This window comes from Triticum urartu, chromosome 3A, assembly GCF_056163025.1.
Source record: "Triticum urartu cultivar PI428250 chromosome 3A, HENAU_Tu73, whole genome shotgun sequence".
In the NCBI taxonomy this organism is placed as follows: domain Eukaryota; kingdom Viridiplantae; phylum Streptophyta; class Magnoliopsida; order Poales; family Poaceae; genus Triticum; species Triticum urartu.
In genome coordinates this window covers 658,429,213-658,450,451 of record NC_141875.1, presented here as the reverse complement: position 1 = coordinate 658,450,451, position 21,239 = coordinate 658,429,213, and the positions used below count along the sequence as shown (strand labels likewise).

General features: G+C 47.6%; 2 protein-coding genes across 2 annotated transcripts; both read right to left on the bottom strand.

Annotated features, from left to right (window-relative positions):
• Window positions 1-17,717: 17,717 nt before the first annotated feature.
• LOC125547130 (uncharacterized) lies at window positions 17,718-18,931 on the bottom strand. Its single transcript, XM_087515880.1, has 4 exons — window positions 18,641-18,931; window positions 18,313-18,316; window positions 17,840-18,158; window positions 17,718-17,808 (listed from the first exon to the last, which is right to left on the bottom strand). The coding sequence occupies exons 1-4, from the start codon at window positions 18,929-18,931 to the stop codon at window positions 17,718-17,720; spliced, it is 705 nt and encodes a 234-aa protein (XP_087372006.1).
• Window positions 18,932-20,006: 1,075 nt separating this feature from the next.
• LOC125545778 (uncharacterized) lies at window positions 20,007-21,038 on the bottom strand. The gene has a single exon (XM_048709809.2). It carries the CDS (start codon window positions 20,902-20,904, stop codon window positions 20,332-20,334), a length of 573 nt encoding a protein of 190 aa, XP_048565766.1. The 5' UTR covers window positions 20,905-21,038; the 3' UTR covers window positions 20,007-20,331.
• Between the last annotated feature and the right edge of the window lie 201 nt (window positions 21,039-21,239).

Genomic DNA, 21,239 nt, shown 5'->3' with positions numbered 1-21,239 from the left:
CTCGAGAAGGGGAGGTTGTTGTTTTCGTAGATCACCTAGCCCGGGGCTTTAAGCCGCCCGGTTCTAAATTTTACCGGGATGTTTTAGCCAATTTCCAGCTCCATCCACAAGATACTGGCCCCAACTCTGTTACAAATATGTGTCACTTCCAAGTGCTCTGTGAAGCGTTCTTTCAAGAGGAGCCCACAGTGGAACTGTTCAGAGACCTATTCCATCTAAACCGTCGTACTGAGTTTACTGACGGCTCCAATACGGAGTTGGGTGGCGTGGCGATTCAGAAAAGGAAAGAGGTCACATACCCTCACGCCAAACTGCATAGCCACCCCAAAGAATGGAATCAGACATGGTTCTACTGCAAAGACACCTCCCCTGCTGGTGAAAATCCCTTGCCCGGCTTTCGACCGGAGCGGCTCAACAACACACACCCTTTTCCACAAAGATTGACTGCACAGGAGAGAAGTAAATATGCTCCTCAGCTATCAAAGCTCAGAGCTTTTATGGCCAACGGTTTAACAGGGGTTGACCTTGCTCGCTGTTGGATATCATGGAGCATACTGCCTCTTAGTCAGCGCTCCGGTTTGATGTGCGAGTATACTGACAGTGTTGATGACCCACTGCGACATTCAAAACTCCAGCTCTCCAGTGAAGAAATCACAGAGGCTCTGCATAAGATACTGAATGAACCGGAACACGTCTGCGCTAGAACCGGCCTGCTTCCCTTCTGTGCCACCAACAAACCGCCAGCTGTAAGACTTTGATTTTTCTCTTTGCTGAATCTGTTATTGATATGTCTGGTCATTGTTTTTTAATATCAGTGTCTGCATAATCAGGGCGATGATCCGTTTTGGAGCAAAAAACTGCCGCAGGAGAAACCAGAAAAAGCAGACAAATCGGAAAGAGCAACCCGGCAAAAGACTAAAGTTGTGAAGAAGACTGCCCACAGGAAAAGAACCACTGCATCTTCTAATCCGGCCCTTGACGATGAGGTGGATAATCCGGACTTTGAGGTAGATCTTGACTCACTTGGTTTATTTTTCATGCGTCTTATTGATGATGATATTTGTCAGGATGATGCCGAAGCCAGCCACGCGGATGTTGCAGAGGTAATTATTCTCCCTTCCGATTCAGAAACTTTGCCTTCACAGAAAATCCGTCAGGCAAACCGGAAAGTTAAATTTTCTCATCCTCTTGCTTATTTGGATCCTAAACTTCTTATGAATACCCAACAACACGAAGCTCGCCGCACCACCCGGCACAGCGGCCAGGTAGTTACCTCCGCCGGTTTACCGAACAGTCCTGTTCGGAAACGCCATTCCGAGGTCTCTAATTTGCTTGTCAGTGCTTGTCCTAAAGCGGGCTGCTTTTGTCAACCTATTAATCCGTCTGACTCCGATTATCAGGTTACTTCCCACTCATCTTCTGGCGAGTCATCGGCTACTCAGCTCCCACCGCTCAAAACGGTGCTTGGGTAAGCTATACTTATTGTGATGTTTGCAGTACATTGCCTTAGAACATATGATGTATTTGATTTTGTTATTCTTCCCAGGGCCAAACCTAGGCCAAGCAAGAAGGCCCGCCTGGACAAAGCGGCTGAAGAAGATATCGTTCTTGAAGCAGACAAGACACCCAATGCTGAAGCGGCTATTCCTGAGGATATTCCCAACGATCCACCGCAGCAAGATGATGATCTTATTGCTGAAGAGAGACCTACTGATACTTCAGGTCCTACCCATCAGCCCACAGGTTCCATCCGGATTGAAAGCTCCACCGGTCCACCAAAACCTACTGACAAGCCAACAGCTCCAGTGCAAACCGGCGGTACCAAGGATGATGAGGTTGTCATTACTGGCACTGGCCATACTGAGCCAAACAATCCTGTCGCTTTATCCAAACATTCTGCCAAGGAAGAATTTGCTGCCTTTGGCAAAGGCAAGTGGAACGCTGATCTGACGACTTACGCTGCTCTGAATGCCTAAGATATCCATTCCGGCTATCTGAACCGGCTGTATACCAGCCGTGACTACGAAGCCGGTCTGGTTAATATGATGAAAGATAAATATGAGGTAATTTCCATATGCTCCTTCCTGCTTGTATGCTTCCATTCTTGCTGACTCTCCTAGCCCCCAAGGGCCGGTTTGGAATATTCTTTCAAACCGGGACTTAAATAATATAAATCTTGATGCTTTGAAATTTGCTGATGTAGCCCCCAAGGTCCGGTTCAACTTAGCGTAGTTAAACCGGTACTTTAAGTAATTGAAACTGCCGCATCAGAATATATATGATCAAATAGCCATTAGCCCCCAAGTGCCAAGTTGAATACTTGTATTGATCTTGGGACTTTGTAAACAATTGAAAGATGAAGATCAAATATGCATTAGCCCCCAAGTGCTAAGCGCATAACTTGTTATGTGGTTGGTACTTGAATCCTTCTACCGATTTGTTGAAACATATATCTGTATGCATGCAGGCGGAGCTGAAGACGAAAGAAAATCAAGTCATCGATCTTCAAGAAAACCTGAAAACCCAACAGGCTGAAACCTCCAAAGCAAAAGAGGAATTGGCAGTGCTTTAAGAGCCATGGAACAACTTAAGGACAACTTCAACAAGAAACGGGTGGATTGGGCCACTGAAAAGTCCGCTTTGATCAAACGAGCAGAGGATGCCGAGGCTGCACTAAAACCAATGGCGGATGAATTGACCAGCATAAAGCGACACGTGCATGCCATGACTGCTGCTATCTTTGGTAAGCTAGTTTGCCTTTTGAATTGGCTCTACCTTCTGACAGAGTCACCGGTTTATTAACCCTTTATGGTATTTCAGGGACACGCATTGGTCACTTGGGGTCAGATGTGCGGAAGAAACTAAAAGCCGCTTATACATTGGTTGAACAACTCTATACTGGTGCCCAGCGGATCATCTGTACCGCATCTCATAACAAACTGGCGCCCACTTTGATTCAAGATACTCTGATAAAACTGTCGGTGCTTCCTGCCCGGGTTGAAGAGCTGAAGAAATCTGCTGCTCGAACCGGCGCAATCAATGCTTTAATCCGGGCAAAAGCCTGGGTGCCGGATTTTGATCCTATTGAAGCGGCTCAGGGCTATCCCAGCTTGAAGGAACACGGGTCAGAATTTGGTGAAGTAGATCTGCGAGCAATAAACCGGGAAGTGCGTCCACTAGCTTGTCAGTTGGCTGAGGAAGCAGACTTGTCTCGTTATCAAGCACAATATGACAGTCAGAACAAGCGAATAGCTGCACCAATCCATGAATCGGAAAATCTGATCCCTCCAATCCGTAAGCATACTTACGCTCCCGATATTGACCCGTCATTGCTGATCCATGATGAAGCTGTTTTTCAAGCATTAATGGGAATCGACTGGACAACTGTGGATTTCCAGCCACTGGGTAGGGACACGGAGGCTGAAGCGGCGCAGGATGACCCACAACCATCAGGCCAGGCTGGTGACCAAGCTTGAACCAGAAGCCGGTTTTAAAACTGCCTCTCCTTTGCAAAAAACAATTATATTATTATGGGCACCATGTTGCCTTGTAATAGGCTAGCTGATACCTTTGATGTTGATATGCCTTCGTGCATAATTTGTTCTTCCTGTGGTAATGAACTTTCCAAAACACTTTCTGAAATAAAAAATTCGTCAAGTGCCACCGCGGTTGTACCGTCAGGCGGAATATGATGTCTGCATATATGAAATCAAAACAAAATTTTAAGTATATGACCAAATTTTTGAGATACATAATACCTGCCGTCATTGAGCGTGAAGTTGGCTTGGCAAATCTTGAAGCGGAGTTTTGCAAACCCACACTGTTGGAGGAGATAACAGCTCCTGTATATATATATATATGTATATATATATATATGACGCTGGTTTACCATGTAAACTGTGCCGGGTTATAATAAACACCGTGTTACTCCATAAGAGGATGTTAACAACACAGATCAAACCGGTCAAATAGTCTCCGGATTGACGTGAACTGTGTTCCGTCAATTGAGAAAAAAATTGTCGGTTTAAAAAACACAATGAAAAGCAAAAACCCCCCTTCAAAGAAAAGTGTGAAGCAAAAGAAAAGTTTTATTTAAGCTGATCAAATGGCATTACCATGGCTAAACACGACCAAGCTCCCGTTAGGTGTAACTATGGTTCTAGTCAGCCAGGTCCCCAAATGAAACCGTGGCATTTATGCCGACCAAATGGCGTGGTCATGGTTCGGGTTCGACCAAGCCCCCAAGTGATTCTGTGGCCTTAGGCCGATCAAGAGGCATGACTGGTTCAGACATGACCAAGTCCCCAAGTGATCTGGTGGCTCTCGCCTATCAAGAGGCATGGTATTGGTTCGGACACGACCAATCCTCCAAGTGATACAACACGATGCTTTTAGCAAAGCGAACTCAAGGGGTAAACCGGAGGCCGCTTTAGAGCAACTCCGTGTAACCTCACATGATGTAAAAGAACAGATACCCCGCTTTAGCTGAGGTTCCGGTTTATTATATTTAATCATAATATATACATTGTCGTAATATGTAAATAAGTATAGCCAATGGCTCAGGTATAGTAAGGCCGAAGATGAGCTATATTCCACAGCCTGTTAGTCTCCTCCTCTGATGTACGTGAGTCCTTATGCTCTCGAATATCGATCAGATAGTACGTCCCGTTGTGCAGATTCTTGCTGACCACGAAAGGCCCCTCCCAAGGTGGGGATAGCTTATGCATATTAGTCTGATCTTGGATGAGCCGAAGCACCAAATCTCCTTCCTGAAAGGTTCTGGTTCTGACCCGGCGACTGTGATAACGACGAAGATCCTGCTGGTAAATCGCCGATCGGGCGGCTGCGATGTCACGCTCTTCATCCAACCGGTCCAAAGCATCTTGCCGTGCTGTCTCGTTGTCCGCTTCAATATAAGCTGTGACACGAGGTGAATCATGGTGGAAATCATTGGGGAGAACCGCCTCCGCTCCATAAACCATGAAGAACGGTGTGTATCCTGTTGATCTGTTGGGTGTTGTATTGATGCTCCATAAAACAGATGGTAATTCTTCTACCCAACAACCCGGCGTTCTCTGCAAAGGAATCATGGGCCGGGGCTTGATGCCTCTCAAGATCTCTTGATTAGCTCTTTCTGCTTGACCATTGGACTGTGGATGTGCCACTGATGAAACGTCGAGCCAGATGTGCTCCCGTTCGCAGAACTCCTTCATAGCACCTTTGGATAAATTGGTACCATTATCTGTGATAATACTGTGCGGAAAGCCAAACCGGAAAATCACCTTTTTGATGAACTGAACCGCCGTGGCCGCATCACACTTGCTAACAAGTTCTGCCTCCATCCACTTTGTAAACTTGTCAACCACCACCAGGAGGTGGGTCTTCTTATCTTTGGACCTTTTGAAAGGCCCAACCATATCCAGCCCCCAAGTCGCAAACGGCCAAGTAATTGGAATCATTCTCAATTCTTGAGCCGGTACATGAGCACGCCTTGAAAACCTTTGGCAACCATCACATCGTCTGACCAGATCCAACGCATCAACATGAGCAGTTAACCAATAAAAACCATGGCGAAACGCTTTAGCCACCAGAGACTTTGAACCGGCGTGGTGACCACAATCTCCTTCGTGGATCTCACGCAAGATTTCACGGCATTCTTCAGGAGACACACAGCGTTGAAAAGCTCCTGATATACTGCAATGATGCAACTTGTCGTTGATGATAGCCATGGACTTGGACCGCCGGATTATCTGCCGGGCTAGAATCTCATCCTCTGGCAACTCACCCTGGTTCTTGTACGCCAGGTAAGGAAGCGTCCAATCCGGAATAACATGAAGAGCCGCCACCAATTGAGCCTTCGGATCAGGAATAGCCAAATCCTCTTCACCAGGGATCTTGACCGATGGGTTGTGCAGCACATCCAGAAAAACATTGGGTGGGACCGGTTTGCGCTGAGAGCCCAGCCGGCTTAAAGCGTCTGCCGCTTCATTTTTCCGCCGGTCCACGTGGTCCACCTGATAGCCCTTGAAATAACCTGCGACAGTATCCACCTCACGACGATATGCTGCCATGAGTGGGTCCTTGGAGTCCCAAGTGCCAGACACTTGCCGAGCCACAAGGTCCGAGTCACCGAAGCACTTAACTCGACTTAGATTCATCTCCTTAGCCATCCGGAGACCATGGAGCAAGGCTTCATACTCAGCTGCATTGTTAGTACAAGGGAACATTAAACGGAGAACATAACAAAACTTATCACCTCGTGGGGAAGTTAATACGACTCCAGCCCCCGAGCCTTCCAACTGCCTGGATCCGTCAAAATGGATGGTCCAATACGTATGATCCAGCTTTTCCTCAGGTGCTTGCATTTCCGTCCAATCATTGATGAAATCAATAAGTGCTTGAGACTTAACCGTTGTCCAAGGCACATACTTCAGATCGTACGGTCCCAGCTCTATGGCCCACTTTGCAATCTGGCCAGTTGCTTCCCGGTTCTAGATGATATCTCCCAAAGGAGCAGAACTGACCACCGTAATTGAGTGCCCTTGGAAATATTGTTTAAGCTTTCGGCTTGCCATAAAAACTCCATACACCAGCTTCTGCCAATGCGGATACCTTTGCTTGGACTCAATGAGCACCTCGCTGATATAATAGACCGGACGTTGAACCGGATGCTCCTTACCTGCCTCCTTTCGCTCCACCACAATAGCTATGCTGACCGCCCGAACATTAGCAGCAACATATAGCAGTAACGGCTCCTTGTCAACGGGAGCAGCGAGCACAGGTGGATTGGCCAATTTCCGCTTTAAGTCCTCAAATGCTTCATCAGCAGCAGAACTCCAGACAAACTGATCCGTCTTTTTCAACATCTCATACAAAGGGATTGCCTTCTCACCCAGGCGACTGATAAACCGGCTTAGCGCAGCAATCCGGCCTGCCAGGCGTTGAACATCGTTGATACACTTCAGTTTAGCCAGGGAGGTGATAGCCGTGATCTTCTCCGGATTAGCCTCAATTCCCCTGTTGGACACTAGAAAACCCAACAGCTTGCCCGCCGGTACACCAAAGACATACTTGTCCGGATTAAGCATCATCTTGTATGTTCTCAGGTTATCAAAGGTTTCTTTCAGATCATCAATCAGAGTCTCCTTCTCCCTGGATTTAACCACGATATCATCCACGTAAGCATGTACATTACGGCCAATCTGCTTGTGAAGACAATTTTGTACACACCGTTGGTAAGTTGCCTGGGCACTCTTGAGCCCGAAGGGCATAGACACATAGCAGAAGGCTCCAAAGGGAGTTATAAATGCTGTTTTCTCCTGGTCCTTAACTGCCATTTTGATATGATGATAGCCAGAATACGCATCCAAAAAACTTAAATGCTCACAACCCGCCGTAGCATCAATAATTTGATCAATACGGGGAAGGGCAAAAGGATCTGCTGGACAAGCTTTATTAAGATCTGTGTAATCCACACACATGCGCCAGGTGCCGTTTTTCTTGAGGACCAGCACCGGATTGGCAAGCCACTCAGGGTGAAAAACTTCAATAATAAAGCCAGCTGCTAAGAGCATGGCTACCTCTTCTCCAATCGCCTTGCGTCTTTCTTCGTTAAACCGGCGGAGGAACTGTTTCACCGGTTTATATTTAGGATCCACATTAAGTGTGTGCTCAGCGAGTTTTCTCGGTACACCTGGCATGTCAGACGGCTTCCATGTGAAAATGTCCCGATTCTCACAGATGAACTCGATGAGCGTGCTTTCCTATTTCGGATCCAAGTTGGCACTGATGCTGAACTGCTTGGACGAATCGCCAGGTACGAAGTCAACAAGCTTAGTTTCTGCTGCCGATTTGAACTTCAGGGCCGGATCATGCTCCGTAGTTGACTTCTTCAACGGAGTCATGTCCGCCGGATCAACATTGTCTTTATAGTACTTCAACTCCTCGGTGGCACAAACCGATTCTGCATAAGCCGCATCTCCTTTCTCGCATTCCAAAGCGATTTTGCGGCTTCCGTGAACCGTTATTGTCCCCTTGTGACCCGGCATCTTGAGCTGCAAATACACATAACAGGGCCGAGCCATAAACTTGGCGTATGCCGGTCGCCCAAACAGGGCATGATATGGACTTTGGATTTTCACCACTTCAAACATCAATGTCTCCGACCTGGAATCATGATCATCCCCAAAGGCCACTTCCAGAGCTATCTTACCAATGGGATATGCTGATCTGCCAGGTACTACACCGTGGAATACTGCATTAGACGGTTTGAGATTCTTATCTGTTAGTCCCATACGACGGAAGGTCTCATAGTACAGGATGTTAATACTGCTCCCTCCATCCATGAGCACCTTGGTGAACTTATAACCTCCCACCTGAGGCGCCACCACCAGAGCCAACTGACCCGGATTATCGACCTGGGGTGGGTGATCCTCTCTGCTCCATATGATTGGCTGTTCAGACCAATGTAGATAACGGTGTATGGCTGGTTCAACAGAGTTGACTGCCCGCCTCTGAACCTTCCGGTCTCGCTTGTCCAAGCTAGTGGTAAAGACATGGTACTGCCCACCACTCAACTGCTTCGGGTTGCTCTGGTAACCTGACTGTTGCTATTGTTGGTTGTAACCACCCTGGTTGTTCCGACTATTTTGACCACTATGTCCGCCTGGATTACCATTAAATCCTGAACCGGAACTTCCTCCACCGTAACCCGGCCCGGACCCTGAGCCATCGCCAGATTCGTGATCATACCAGAAATTATTAGAATTCTTGAACTCCTGCATAATAAAGCAATCCTTCCAAAGGTGGTTTGCTGGTTCCTCCTTCGTCCCATGTCTTGGACAGGGCTGGCTTAGCAGATAGTTTAGGCGGTTTGGGTTGGGGTTGGGTGCCCCACTACGATTTTTCGGCCTACCCTTGCGTCGCTGGCCATTGTTTTGTGCGTTGGTATTAGCCACAAAGTCCATGTTACCATCCGCTTTACGCTTGCCTCCTCCGCCATTGCCTACCCAGTGATGCTGCTGACCTTTGGAGCTGCTGTTCTTCTTCCCTTTCCCTCTCTTGTCATCATCAGATTCGGGATCCTTGGTACTATCAGAATCAGCATATTTCACCAAAGCGGCCATGAGGGTCCCCATGTCGGTGCAATGACGTTTCATCCGTCCTAATTTCAACTTCAGGGGACCAAACCGGCAGTTGCCTTCTAGGGTTAATACTGCGGTGTCAGCGTTGATGCGGTCTGAGGAGTGCAACACTTGTGAAACCCGGCGCACCCGATGAGTTGTTGATTCTCCTTCCTCCTGGACACATGCAGCTAAGTCCACTATCGACATAGGCTGTTTACAGGTATCCTTGAAATTGCTGATAAACCGGGCTCGTAATTGGGCCCATGAACTGATAGAATTAGCTGGCAAGCTTTTTAACCACGTACGGGCCGTTCCTTCAAGCATCATGGTGAAGTATTTCGCACACGCCGTGTCATCCACATCAAGCATCTCCATGGCCATCTCATAGCTCTCCACCCATGTCTCTGGAGGTTGATCCGCCGTGTAATTTGGTACCTTGCGCGGGCCTTTGAAATCCTTGGGCAGGCGCACATTGCATAAAGCGGGGATAAGGCAAGGTACCCCCAAAGAACTAGAAGTAACACCAGGTTCGATCGAGATGGCTGGATGAACCGGCGTGAGCTGCCGAGCCTGATGTTGTGCGGCTAACTCGGCCTCCCTGCGCGCTCGGGCCCGGTTCACCACTTCCTGAGCGTCATCAGCACCACCCGTCGGGTTGTTGCCACGGGGTGCTCCACGTCGTTCATTGCTCGACACTGCTAGTTCATCCATATGTCTGCTATAGCTCCGGCTTGGACGGGGGGTCGAGTGGATCCGGTCGCAGCTGTACGAGTATGCTTCCTGTTGGGCCAAAGCTGTCCTCAGAAGTTCCTTGACCCGTCGCGTCTCTACCGCCTGCGGCGAGTCACCTTCAATTGGAATGGCCTCCAGCCGTGCAGCAGCAGCAACAAGATTGTCCATTGGATTGGAGTAGTGACCCGGAGGTGTTAAAGCATCCTGAGGTATAACGGTGTTTTGACGAGGCGGGTCCATCTGACGAGGCTGAACCGGTGCACCGGTCCCAGGGGCTTCTGCCCGGTTCCCCTCCAGCGGATTGCCGGCTCTTGGTCCTGGAGTGTTGAAAAGGTCTCTAGCCTCGAAAACCGGAGGTAGGCGGGATCGGTGCTTCCTCCTCATGACTTCATGCGACGTGCTCTGGTCCAACATAAGCCTGTAGGCCTGTGCGTCTAAAGCGGCCCGCTCTGCGGCCATCCTGTTGTCCTCAGCCGCCAGATCCGCCTTGGCCTGGGTGATCTATTCCTTTACCTTTGCAATCTCCGTATTGTGAACGTCCTGATCTGGCGGATTAACTTCCGCCATAAGCACAGCCAACGCATCAAATAGTTCTGATAGAACCTGAGCCGGCGGGCGCACAGGGCCTCCTGCCCCGGCAGCCGTCGCTGCTGCTGAACCGGAAATCGTTGCCGCCGCTGTCGAAGAATGAAGCGCTGCTTGTGTTCCGGCCATGAATATTCCAACCCGGTTGGGCAGATCAGAGGGGTCCGGAATACTGTCGCCATCGGAACAGCTCCCAATCCGGCCATCTTGTAGCTGATAAAGAGATTCGATTTCTCCGGTCGAAGATTCATCACCGGAACAAACAACAGTCGCCCCGCAAAATTCCGATCCGTCCTCATAACTTCCTCCATGGATGACTCCCACGAAGGCACGCTTCATGGCCGGTTTAACCCGGGCGGATTGCGCACGCTGAGCCGTCTCGACGAGGTCGGTGCAGATGTCCGGCTCAGGGCCCAGTTCACCGATCTTGCCAATGAAAACATGAATGCTACCAAAGGGGACCCGGTACCCATACTCAATTGAGCCGGCCTCGGGGCCCCAGCCTGCGTCGTCGATGTAGAGCCTGCCGCGATGACTCTTAGTCATCCGGCCTACAACGTAGCCCTCGAGTCCTTCAAAGCGGCCCTCCAAGAACCGGAAACCATCATGCGATAGCCCCACGGTGGGTGCCAACTGTCGTGGTTTTGTCACGGCAGATGTCCTAGAGAAAGGACTTAGTCGTCGAGCCATCGCGACGGGTTAGCTTGAAGGGGTTAAAGCGGACACAAGGATGTAAGAGAGTTTATACTAGTTCGGCCCTTCGATGAAGGTAAAATCCTACGTCTAGTTGTGATGTAATTGATGGGGTTTCGATGACTAGGGAGCAAACCAGCTTCGCCTACGTCTCGAGTTGTTGTCTGTCTCCCCTGAACCGCCGCTGGGTCGCCCCCTTATATATACGGGTGACGCCTGTCGGTTCAGAGAGTCCCAACACCGGTTCATACTCGTATCCGGGTTGATCTCTCCTTGTTCCTAACTTATAGTACAAGTATACGTACAAACGCCGGTATACGGCTACAGGTTTTAAACTGACTACGGGCCCTGGGCCTTTATCTGCCTCTTTGGGCTTTAACACCTTTGAACTACTGATGAAGTTAATCCGGCCCAGGTAGGCCGGTTTACGCCCAGTAGTAATATCCCCAACAATTATGGTGGAGGGGGGCACCGCACACGGCTAAGAGATCAATGATCAATTGTTGTGTCCATGGGGTGCCCCCTGCCCCTGTATATAAAGGAGCAAGGGGGGAGGCGGCCGGCCTAGGAGGAGGGCGCACCAAGGGGGGAGTCCTCCTTTCCTTGTTGGAGTAGGAGAGAAGGAAAGAGGAGGAGAGGAAGAAGGAAAAGGGGGCTGCACCCCTTGTCCAATTCGGACCAGAGGGGGGCCGCGCGCCTCCTTCCTTTTGGCCTCTCTCCTCTATTCCCGTATGGCCCAATAAGGCCCATATACTCCCCGGCGAATTCCCGTAACTCTTCGGTACTCCGATAAATACCCGAATCACTCGGAACCTTTCCGATGTCTGAATATAGTCGTCCAATATATCGATCTTTACGTCTAGACCATTTCGAGACTCCTCGTCATGTCCCCGATCTCATCCGGGACTCCGAACTCCTTCGGTACATCAAAACTCATAAACTCATAATATAACTGTCATCGAAACTTTAAGCGTGCGGACCCTACGGGTTCGAGAACAATGTAGACATGACCGAGACACGTCTCCGGTCAATAACCAATAGCGGAACCTGGATGCTCATATTGGCTCCCACATATTCTACGAAGATCTTTATTGGTCAAACCGCATAACAACATACGCTGTTCCCTTTGTCATCGGTATGTTACTTGCCCGAGATTCGATCGTTGGTATCTTAATACCTAGTTAAATCTCGTTACCGGCAAGTCTCTTTACTTGTTCCGTAATACATCATCTCGCAACTAACTCATTAGTTGCATTGCTTGCAAGGCTTAAGTGATATGCATTACCGAGAGGGCCCAGAGATACCTCTCCGACAATCGAAGTGACAAATCCTAATCTCGAAATACGCCAACCCAACATGTACCTTTGGAGACACCTATAGAGCACCTTTATAATCACCCAGTTACATTGTGACGTTTGGTAGCACACAAAGTGTTCCTCCGGTAAACGGGAGTTGCATAATCTCATAGTCATAGGAACATGTATAAGTCATGAAGAAAGCAATAGCAACATACTAAACGATCGAGTGCTAAGCTAACAGAATGGGTCAAGTCAATCACATCATTCTCCTAATGATGTGATCCCGTTAATCAAATGACAACTCATGTCTATGGCTAGGAAACATAACCATCTTTGATCAACAAGCTAGTCAAGTAGAGGCATACTAGTGACACTCTGTTTGTCTATGTATTCACACATGTATCATGTTTTCGGTTAATACAATTCTAGCATGAATAATAAACATTTATCATGAAATAAGGAAATAAATAATAACTTTATTATTGCCTCTAGGGCATATTTCCTTCAGATTTCCCCCTCCCGGAGGGATGTTTCCCTGGCAGAACAGCTTCGCCGGAGCCCTAGATTGGTTCCGCCTTGAGATGGTGGCGCTTTGTCCCAAAAGCTTCCTTCTAACTTTTTCCAGGCCAAAAGACACCTTATACCAGAAGATGGGCATCGGGGGGCTTCCAGGTGGCCCACGAGGTAGGGGGCATGCCCAAGGGGGTAGGGTGCGCCCTCCACCCTCGTGGATAGTGGGTGGCCCCCCTCTGGTGCTTTCTTAGCCCAATATTTTTAATATATTCCAAAACTGACTTTCGTGGAGTTTCAGGACTTTTGGAGTTGTGCAGAATAGGTCTCTAATATTTGCTCCTTTTCCAACCCAGAATTCCAGCTGCCGGCATTCTCCCTCTTCATGTAAACCTTGTAAAATAAGAGAGAAAAGGCATAAGTATTGTGACATAATGTGTAATAACAGCCCATAATGCAATAAATATCGATATGAAAGCATGATGCAAAATGGACGTATCAACCACCTAAACCTATCAATTAGGGTTTTGGTGGCTCGGGGTCGACGAAAACACCTAACCTCTCATCTAGGCTCTAGGGTGGCTCGGGGTCGACAAAACCACCTAAACCTATCAATTAGGCTCTAGGGTGGCTCGGGGTCGACGAAACCACCTAAACCTATCAAATTAGGCTCTAGGGTGGCTCGGGGTCGACGAAACCACCTAAACCTATCAATTAGGGTTTTGGTGGCTCGGGGTCGACGAAACCCCCTAAACCTATCAATTAGGGTTTTGGTGGCTCGGGGTCGACGAAAACACCTAAACCTATCAATTAGGCTCTAGGGTGGCTCGGGGTCGACGAAACCACCTAAACCTATCAATTAGGGTTTTGGTGGCTCGAGGTCGACGAAAACACCTAAACCTATCAATTAGGCTCTAGGGTGGCTTGGGGTCGACGAAACCACCTAAACCTATCAATTAGGGTTTTGGTGGCTCGGGGTCGACAAAAACACCTAAACCCATCATCTAGGCTCTAGGGTGGCTCGGGGTCGACGAAACCACCTAAACCTATCAATTAGGGTTTTGGTGGATCGGGGTCGATGAAACCACCTAAACCTATCAATTAGGGTTTTGGTGGCTCGGGGTCGACAAAAACACCTAAACCTATCATCTAGGGTCTAGGGTGGCTCGGGGTCGACGAAACCACCTAAACCTATCATCTAGGCTCTAGGGTGGCTCGGGGTCGACGAAACCACCTAAACCTATCAATTAGGGTTTTGGTGCCTCGGGGTCGACGAAAACACCTAAACCTATCAATTAGGCTCTAGGGTCGCTCGGGGTCGACGAAACCACCTAAACCTATCAATTAAGGTTTTGGTGGCTCTGGGTCGATGAAAACACTTAAACCTATCATCTAGGCTCTAGGGTGGCTCGGGGTCGACGAAAGCACCTAAACCTATCAATTAGGGTTTTGGTGGTTCGGGGTCGACGAAAACACCTAAACCTATCAATTAGGCTCTAGGGTGGCTCGGGGTCGACGAAACCACCTAAACCTATCAATTAGGGTTTGGGTGGCTTGGGGTCGACAAAAACACCTAAACCTATCATCTAGGGTCTAGGGTGGCTCGGGGTCGATAAAACCACCTAAACCTATCAATTAGGGTTTTGGTGGCTCGAGGTCGACAAAAACACCTAAACCTATCATTTAGGGTCTAGGGTGGCTCGGGGTCGATGAAACCACCTAAAAGAATCAATTAGGGTTTTGGGTGGCAACATAATAAAAGAACGATGAGGAAGCATTTAAGCATAAAAACTATTCCTTTTGCAAATGCATTTAAGAATTTAAGCATCAATATTTCTACAACAAACTAGCGACCATTTTCAGCATCAGTATAACATAAGCAAACAATACTTACTACAGTTCAACACATTATAGGCATACACAACCATTGTTCACAATACATAGTGCAGTTCAAATGCACAATCCATCATTTTCTCACAAAAGGATGAATATCATAACTACTAGGTAAAGAAACAACCAGAGTTTACAATTACTAGAACCATACATTACACAACCATAATTCTAAGTTACTAGGTCATTGCACAACCATCCTTCCTGAAAGGTCTGCAATGCCCACTAATCTCACTTCATCTTGTTCAGTTCTATAAGATGGCCTGGATCCCCTTGATCTTCTCCTTAAGATTCTCCTCTGCCTTCACGAGCTTACAAATCTTAAGCTCTTGCTTGTACTTCTCTTCATTATGGTTTTCCTTGAGCTTCAGCACATCAGCAACCTAAAAATTCATCTCTAGCTTCTCTTGGGTGAGCTTCTCCTCAAAATTTGTGAACTATGTATTCTTCAACTCCAAACTCATCCTAGCCTCACTAAGCAATTCCTTCTCTTTCATATTCTTCAACTTCAAGTTCTGGATGACAGTTGCTTGAGCACTTGTCAGGTTGCACAGGAGTTCATACTTCTGTTGAAGCTTCTCCGTAATTGCATCTTTCTTTGCCATTTCTGCCTTCATACCAGCCACCAATTCAGCTCTGCATTGGTGCTGATATGTGATGTTGGACTACAGATAACTGAAATCCACAACCCTCTCCTCCTGCATATCCGCAAGTTGATGCACATCTTTCACTAACTTGTCATAGTCTGCATCCAGCTTGTTCTTTTCTTCTGTCAAGTGGTGAATAGTTAAAGCACTTTCAAGATTATCATTCACCCTACAGACTTGCTCTCTTCAACCATTGACCAAAGCTTCAACAATGCATTCTCCATTGTTGGGGGCCACTGCTCATCAACCCACTAAACAAACCCACAATTCTGACCTTCCTGGAAAAATAACAAGGGCAAAATTTAGTACAATACAACTACTGTGGGTAGTAAGCAACAGTTAGTTCATGGCAGTAGCTAATGTTGGTATTGACCAACATTGAATTTGCACAACCATGTGCTAAGCAACAGGAGCACATTGTAAAATAACTTAATGTAATCCTACAATGGGTGATCAGTATATATTTAGCAGAGTAACACTCCATTCAACTTAGCATAATAACCAACTTAGAATTGGCCATTAATATAATGGAATCTTACAATGTGCACTACCACTCTACCAGTGAACTACTTTGCCATATATCACTAACAAATGGAACATAGACATCACTTAATGAAGAGTTATCAAACCAGACTACATTAGCCTAGCTAAATACACTACATTAGCCTGTAGCAACAAACTAGCTATTGATAGTACCTACTGTTAGCAGTAAGCAATAGTTACTTATTAGGAGTAACACATCAGCTAATGGAGGGGCTAATGTGAGTACTAAGCAACACTGCATACAAGTATAAATAAATAGCATGTGCACACAACAGAGCATGCTTGAGCCTATACTTAGCAAAAATGCACTCCACTGAACTTAATATTCAGCATTCCTACAATGAGCACTACAGTAGGGCATATATGACTAACAAAATTACCATAGACATAACTGAATAACACTAGGCAAACAAGACTCTGTCACTTTCAATGAACACATCCTGTGCATAATCAATAAGGCAAGAAAATTACCAACTCTGCACATGCTAAGAACCTTCTCCCAGTCAATGTTCCTTCAAATGCAACAAGCCTCTCTGATGGCTTCCCATGCTTCTCGCACATCACTATCAGATCTAGCTCAAGACCCTTGTAATCCGGGTCCTCAAGTGAGAAAGGCACCCGCCCAAGCAAAATCCAAGTTGCCATCATGTGCGGAGGACGAGGACAAAGCAAAGCAAACGAAATCCTCACAATAAAGACCACCTACACAGAAAAATCCCCTAATTTTCTAAACCTAACCCTAACCCTAGCTCCAATGGAGTAACTGACCTGGTTGAGCCCATCGGTGGAGGTTTTGGAGTGCATGTACGGGAGGCTTGAGTTGTCATCGCTGCTCTCGTCCTCCAAAACCATGGCTGCGGCGGCGTCGTGTGGCGGCCGGCGGGGGCGGGCGTAGGCGGCGGCGAGGCAGAGAGAAGGAAGAAGAAGGCAGAGCAGAGCGGGGGGGTGGGTGGGTGAGTGGGGTTTGGCTCAAACGCACCAGCCGCGCCTAAACGGTGCGACCCGGGGCTCGTCCGAGTCAGCGCGTGGGCACGCGCTCACTGGCCAGCGTGGCACCTGACGGGCGGGCCCAACCGGTCAGACTCCCTATCAATACGTATAAAACACACTTTTAGCCTCTTTTGCAACGTCTCGCCTCAAACTTGGTACTAACACGTAAAAATTACCAATCTTGGTACCAATCTGCTTCCAATGCCCTAATTGTGCTACTTCTGTGCAATTTACTCCTAGTTTACACTTGATCACTTCATACATGCCATTGAGCTTTTGCGTCCTGTGTCATCCCGTCAGCTTTGTGACCACCAGATTCTCTAAGCACTAGAATAATCATGGCATCATGCCACCAGCTAGACACAAAGCAAGATAACTGAAAGACAGCAAGCATCACTTCTTTTTCTCTCAACTTTTTCAAAGATCACACACACATTCCTTGTCTCTCCTCTCTGCCTAATCCCTGGGTACTCTTACACCCCAGAATTAACCAGCTACAATGTGAGAAGAGAAGACACTGGAACCGATTCTTCTTCCTTCTCTTCTTCTTCCTCTTACCTCTGACCCTAATTAATAACAAGACATAATTAAGCAAGCATGGTAGCACAAAGCATTACATATCCTTAATTCGGACATAATCTTCTCTTGCATGTTGCATCTTGCAGCTCCAAGGAGGTTAAGCAAGGTTGATCGTGCATGGTCGCCTATCGATCGGTGTCGAAGAAGCTCTTACCTTCGAGCTTCCTCTGCCTCTTCACCCTAGCAATGAAGTCATCCACCCTCTTCTCTAGCTCCCCCCCCCCCCCCCCCCCCGCGCTCCTCCTCCTCCTCCTCTTTTTCCCTTTCCTTCTCTCCCTCCCAAACTGCTTCAACCGAAGCACACTGATTAGAGAACGCCACCATGGTAGTAGTCGTCTTTGTGGTCATCGGCATGGCACTCCTCTTCACGTACTCCTCGTGGATGTTGTCGACATCCATGATGGAAGCGGGCTGGCTCTTCAGAGCTAGCCTAGACTGGGCGATGAGGAAGGCGACGATGAGGTTGTCGGCGACGAAGAGGCACTTGGGGCTGAGCAGGAAGGCCGTGGCCAGGTCAGGGAGGGTGGTGAGGACTGGGGAGGAAGGTGACGAGGAGCAAGCAGAGCCTAGGAACCAGGCAAAAACATGTTTTAGAGCACCTGCTCTCAGGCCCTTCTTATCTAGCCATCCATTCCCCGCATGGCGATTCGTGTAAATACATTTCTTTTTTTGTTCCTCTCATATAGAACATGTCTTGAAGTCAAACCTTTGTAGAACGACAAAGCTTTCTAACTAGAATCTAGGATAACACTTTTAGATTTTTTGGTCAAACATAAATATACAAAATAAGTTTTGTTTGATTAAAAAAATTATTTTTAGTATTTATGTCAGACCAAAGATTCTGAAAGATTTATCCTAGATTATAGTTAGAAAGCTTTGCCACAAGCTTTGCCGCACTGCAAAGGTTTGAACTTCAAGACATGTTCTATATGAGAGAAACAAAAGGGAGATAATTTCATGTAGAAAGTTAGTTGATGGCATAGATCTTAAAGCGACATTGAAGGGTCAGCCTAGCAGGGCCGGGGTGTAGGTGCTCAAAAAAATCTGCGTCCGGGAACCAGGCAGGGCTGGTGAGCAGCAGGCAGAGGAAGCCACAGGTGGGCATCAGGTACGGTGCGAGGGTAGGGAGCAGCTGATGCTGCTTCTTGTTCCTCCTGTACTTCCTCATGCCCCTGATCTTCTCTATGTTTTTTTGCGGGGAGCAGCTGATCTTCTCTATGCTGACGGGGTCCATTTTTTGGACTGCAGTTGAGTAGTCAAGCTCTTGCAATGGACTGCACACAAGAGACCTGATGAGGCTCAAGAAGCTATGGCCGCAATGAGGGGGGATGCTGGCCATGGAAAGGCAGAAGAGAGGGGCCAACCAACCATGCAGGGACACAGATCTTCGCAAGAACGAACTGCCAGGTTTCACATTTTACACGAATGTCATCTGGTGATTAAATTTTACAAGCTAAGAAAACATTTGTCAAAGTTTCACACAAAAAAGATTTCATTTTTTGAACCTTTTCTGTTTTTATTGTACACCTGAGCTCAGGATTAGAACATCACTTTCGATATATTGTGCAGTACTATCGCCTGTCCGAATCAGCAGCCGGAAAAGCGCTCCCCGGCAGCATCTACAAGTGGTTGGGGTCCCATCACTCGTGATAAAACCACCACTCAGAATAGTACCCTCCGTATTTATATTTAACTCAAAACCCACTGCATCTTTTGGTCTTGCGCCATTGATAAATCCCAAGAAAAAAAGCTGCATGTGCATATGCAGATATGCTGATATGCAGGCAGTCGGTAGTCTTTTTTGCCACTATTATGATGCCTGCACATTCAGCATTGCGTGTGATCTTATTATTTTACTGTTGACATTTGAAATGAAAAGGGAGAAAGCCTTTGGATCAACACCTGCGTCACCTTTTCATGTCTCCTCTTTTAGTTCTTGCTGGCAGGATAATATAGCTATTATTATTATGATGGCTGAACAATCAGCATTGCGTGTGATCTTCTTATTTTATCAGTAAAGAAAGAGAAAAAAAAGCTTTGGATCAACAACTGCGCCATTTATTTATGTCTCCTCCTTTACTTCTTGCTGGCAGGATAATGTGACTACTAATATTATCAATGGAAGTATGAAACCATGACTCTACTTTTAATTCTTGCTGGTAGTACAATAGAACCATTATTTCCATCACTAATTTTCCGGATTATTTACTGTGAAAGGGCGACCGGTCATTTAGCAGCTGATCTGAAAGTACATTCATGCATGTGTCAACCTCTAGTTTACACTTGATCACTTCATACATGCCACTGAGCTTTTGCGTGCGTCCTGTGTCATCCCGGCAGCTTTGTGACCATCAGATTCTCTAAGCACTACAAATTATCATGGCATCATGCCACCAGCTAGACACAAAGCAAGATAACTGAAAGACAATAGGCATCATCACTTCTTTTTCTCTCAACTTTTTCAAAGATCACACACACATTCCTTGTCTCTCCTCCTCTCCGCCTAATCCCTGGGCATTTGCTACGCCTCAGAATTAACCAGCTACATCGTGAGAAGAGAAGACACTGGAACCGGTTCTTCTTCCTCCTCCTCTTCTTCTTCCACTGACCCTAATTAATAACAAGACATAAAAAGCAAGGATGGTAGCACAAAGCATTACATATCCTTAATTTGGACGTAATCTTCTCTTGCACGTTGCATCTTCCAGCTCCAGGGCAAATCAGATCATGCATGGTCACCTATCGATCGGTGTCAAAGAAGCTCTTGCCTTCGAGCTTCCTCTGCCTCTTCACCCTAGCAATGAAGTCATCCACTCTCTTCTCCAGCTCCTCCTCTCCCTGCTCCTCCCCCTCCTCCTCCTCCTTCTCCTTCTCTCCCTCCCAAACTCCTTCAACCGAGGTGCCATGATCGGTGAACACCACCGTGGTAGCTGTCGCCTTAGCGGTCATCGGTGCGACGCTCCTCTTCACGTACTCCTCGTGGACGTCGTCGACATCCACATCGGAAGCGAGCTGGCTCTTCGGAGATAGCCTAGACTGGGCGATGAGGAAGGCGACGATGAGGTTGCCGACGACGAAGAGGCACTTGGGGCTGAGCAGGAAGGCGGTGGCCAGGTCCGGGAGGGTGGTGAGGATGAAGGAGACGAGGAGAGAGCACAGCCTGGGGAACCAGGCAGGGCTGGTGAGCAGCAGGCAGAGGACGCCACAGGTGGCCACCAGGTAAGGTGCCAGGGCAGGGAGCAGCCGCTGCTGCTTCCTGTTCCTCCTGTACTTCCTCATGGCCCTGATCTTCTCTATGCTGATGGGGTCCATTTCTTTGGACAGCAGTCAAGCTCCTGCAATGGAAAATGTATGCAGCTGAAGAAGCTGGTGTGGAGGCCTGAGGGGGAGGCAGGGTGGTGAAGGGTTTTATATGTGGCTTGAGAGGGGGGCTGGCCATGGAAAGGCAGAAGAGAGGGGCCAACCAACCATGCAGGGACATAGATCTCTATCCTACTGGTGGTAGAGATGCATGATGCTTTTGCACTTTGGGATTTCATAAACAAATGAATGAAATTGGTGTGTTGTGGGTGGGGGCATTTCTCTGTCAAAAAAGATATATGGTGGCTGTCTGCCTTCTCTTGCCCCTCTCTTTTCCTTTCCCTCCC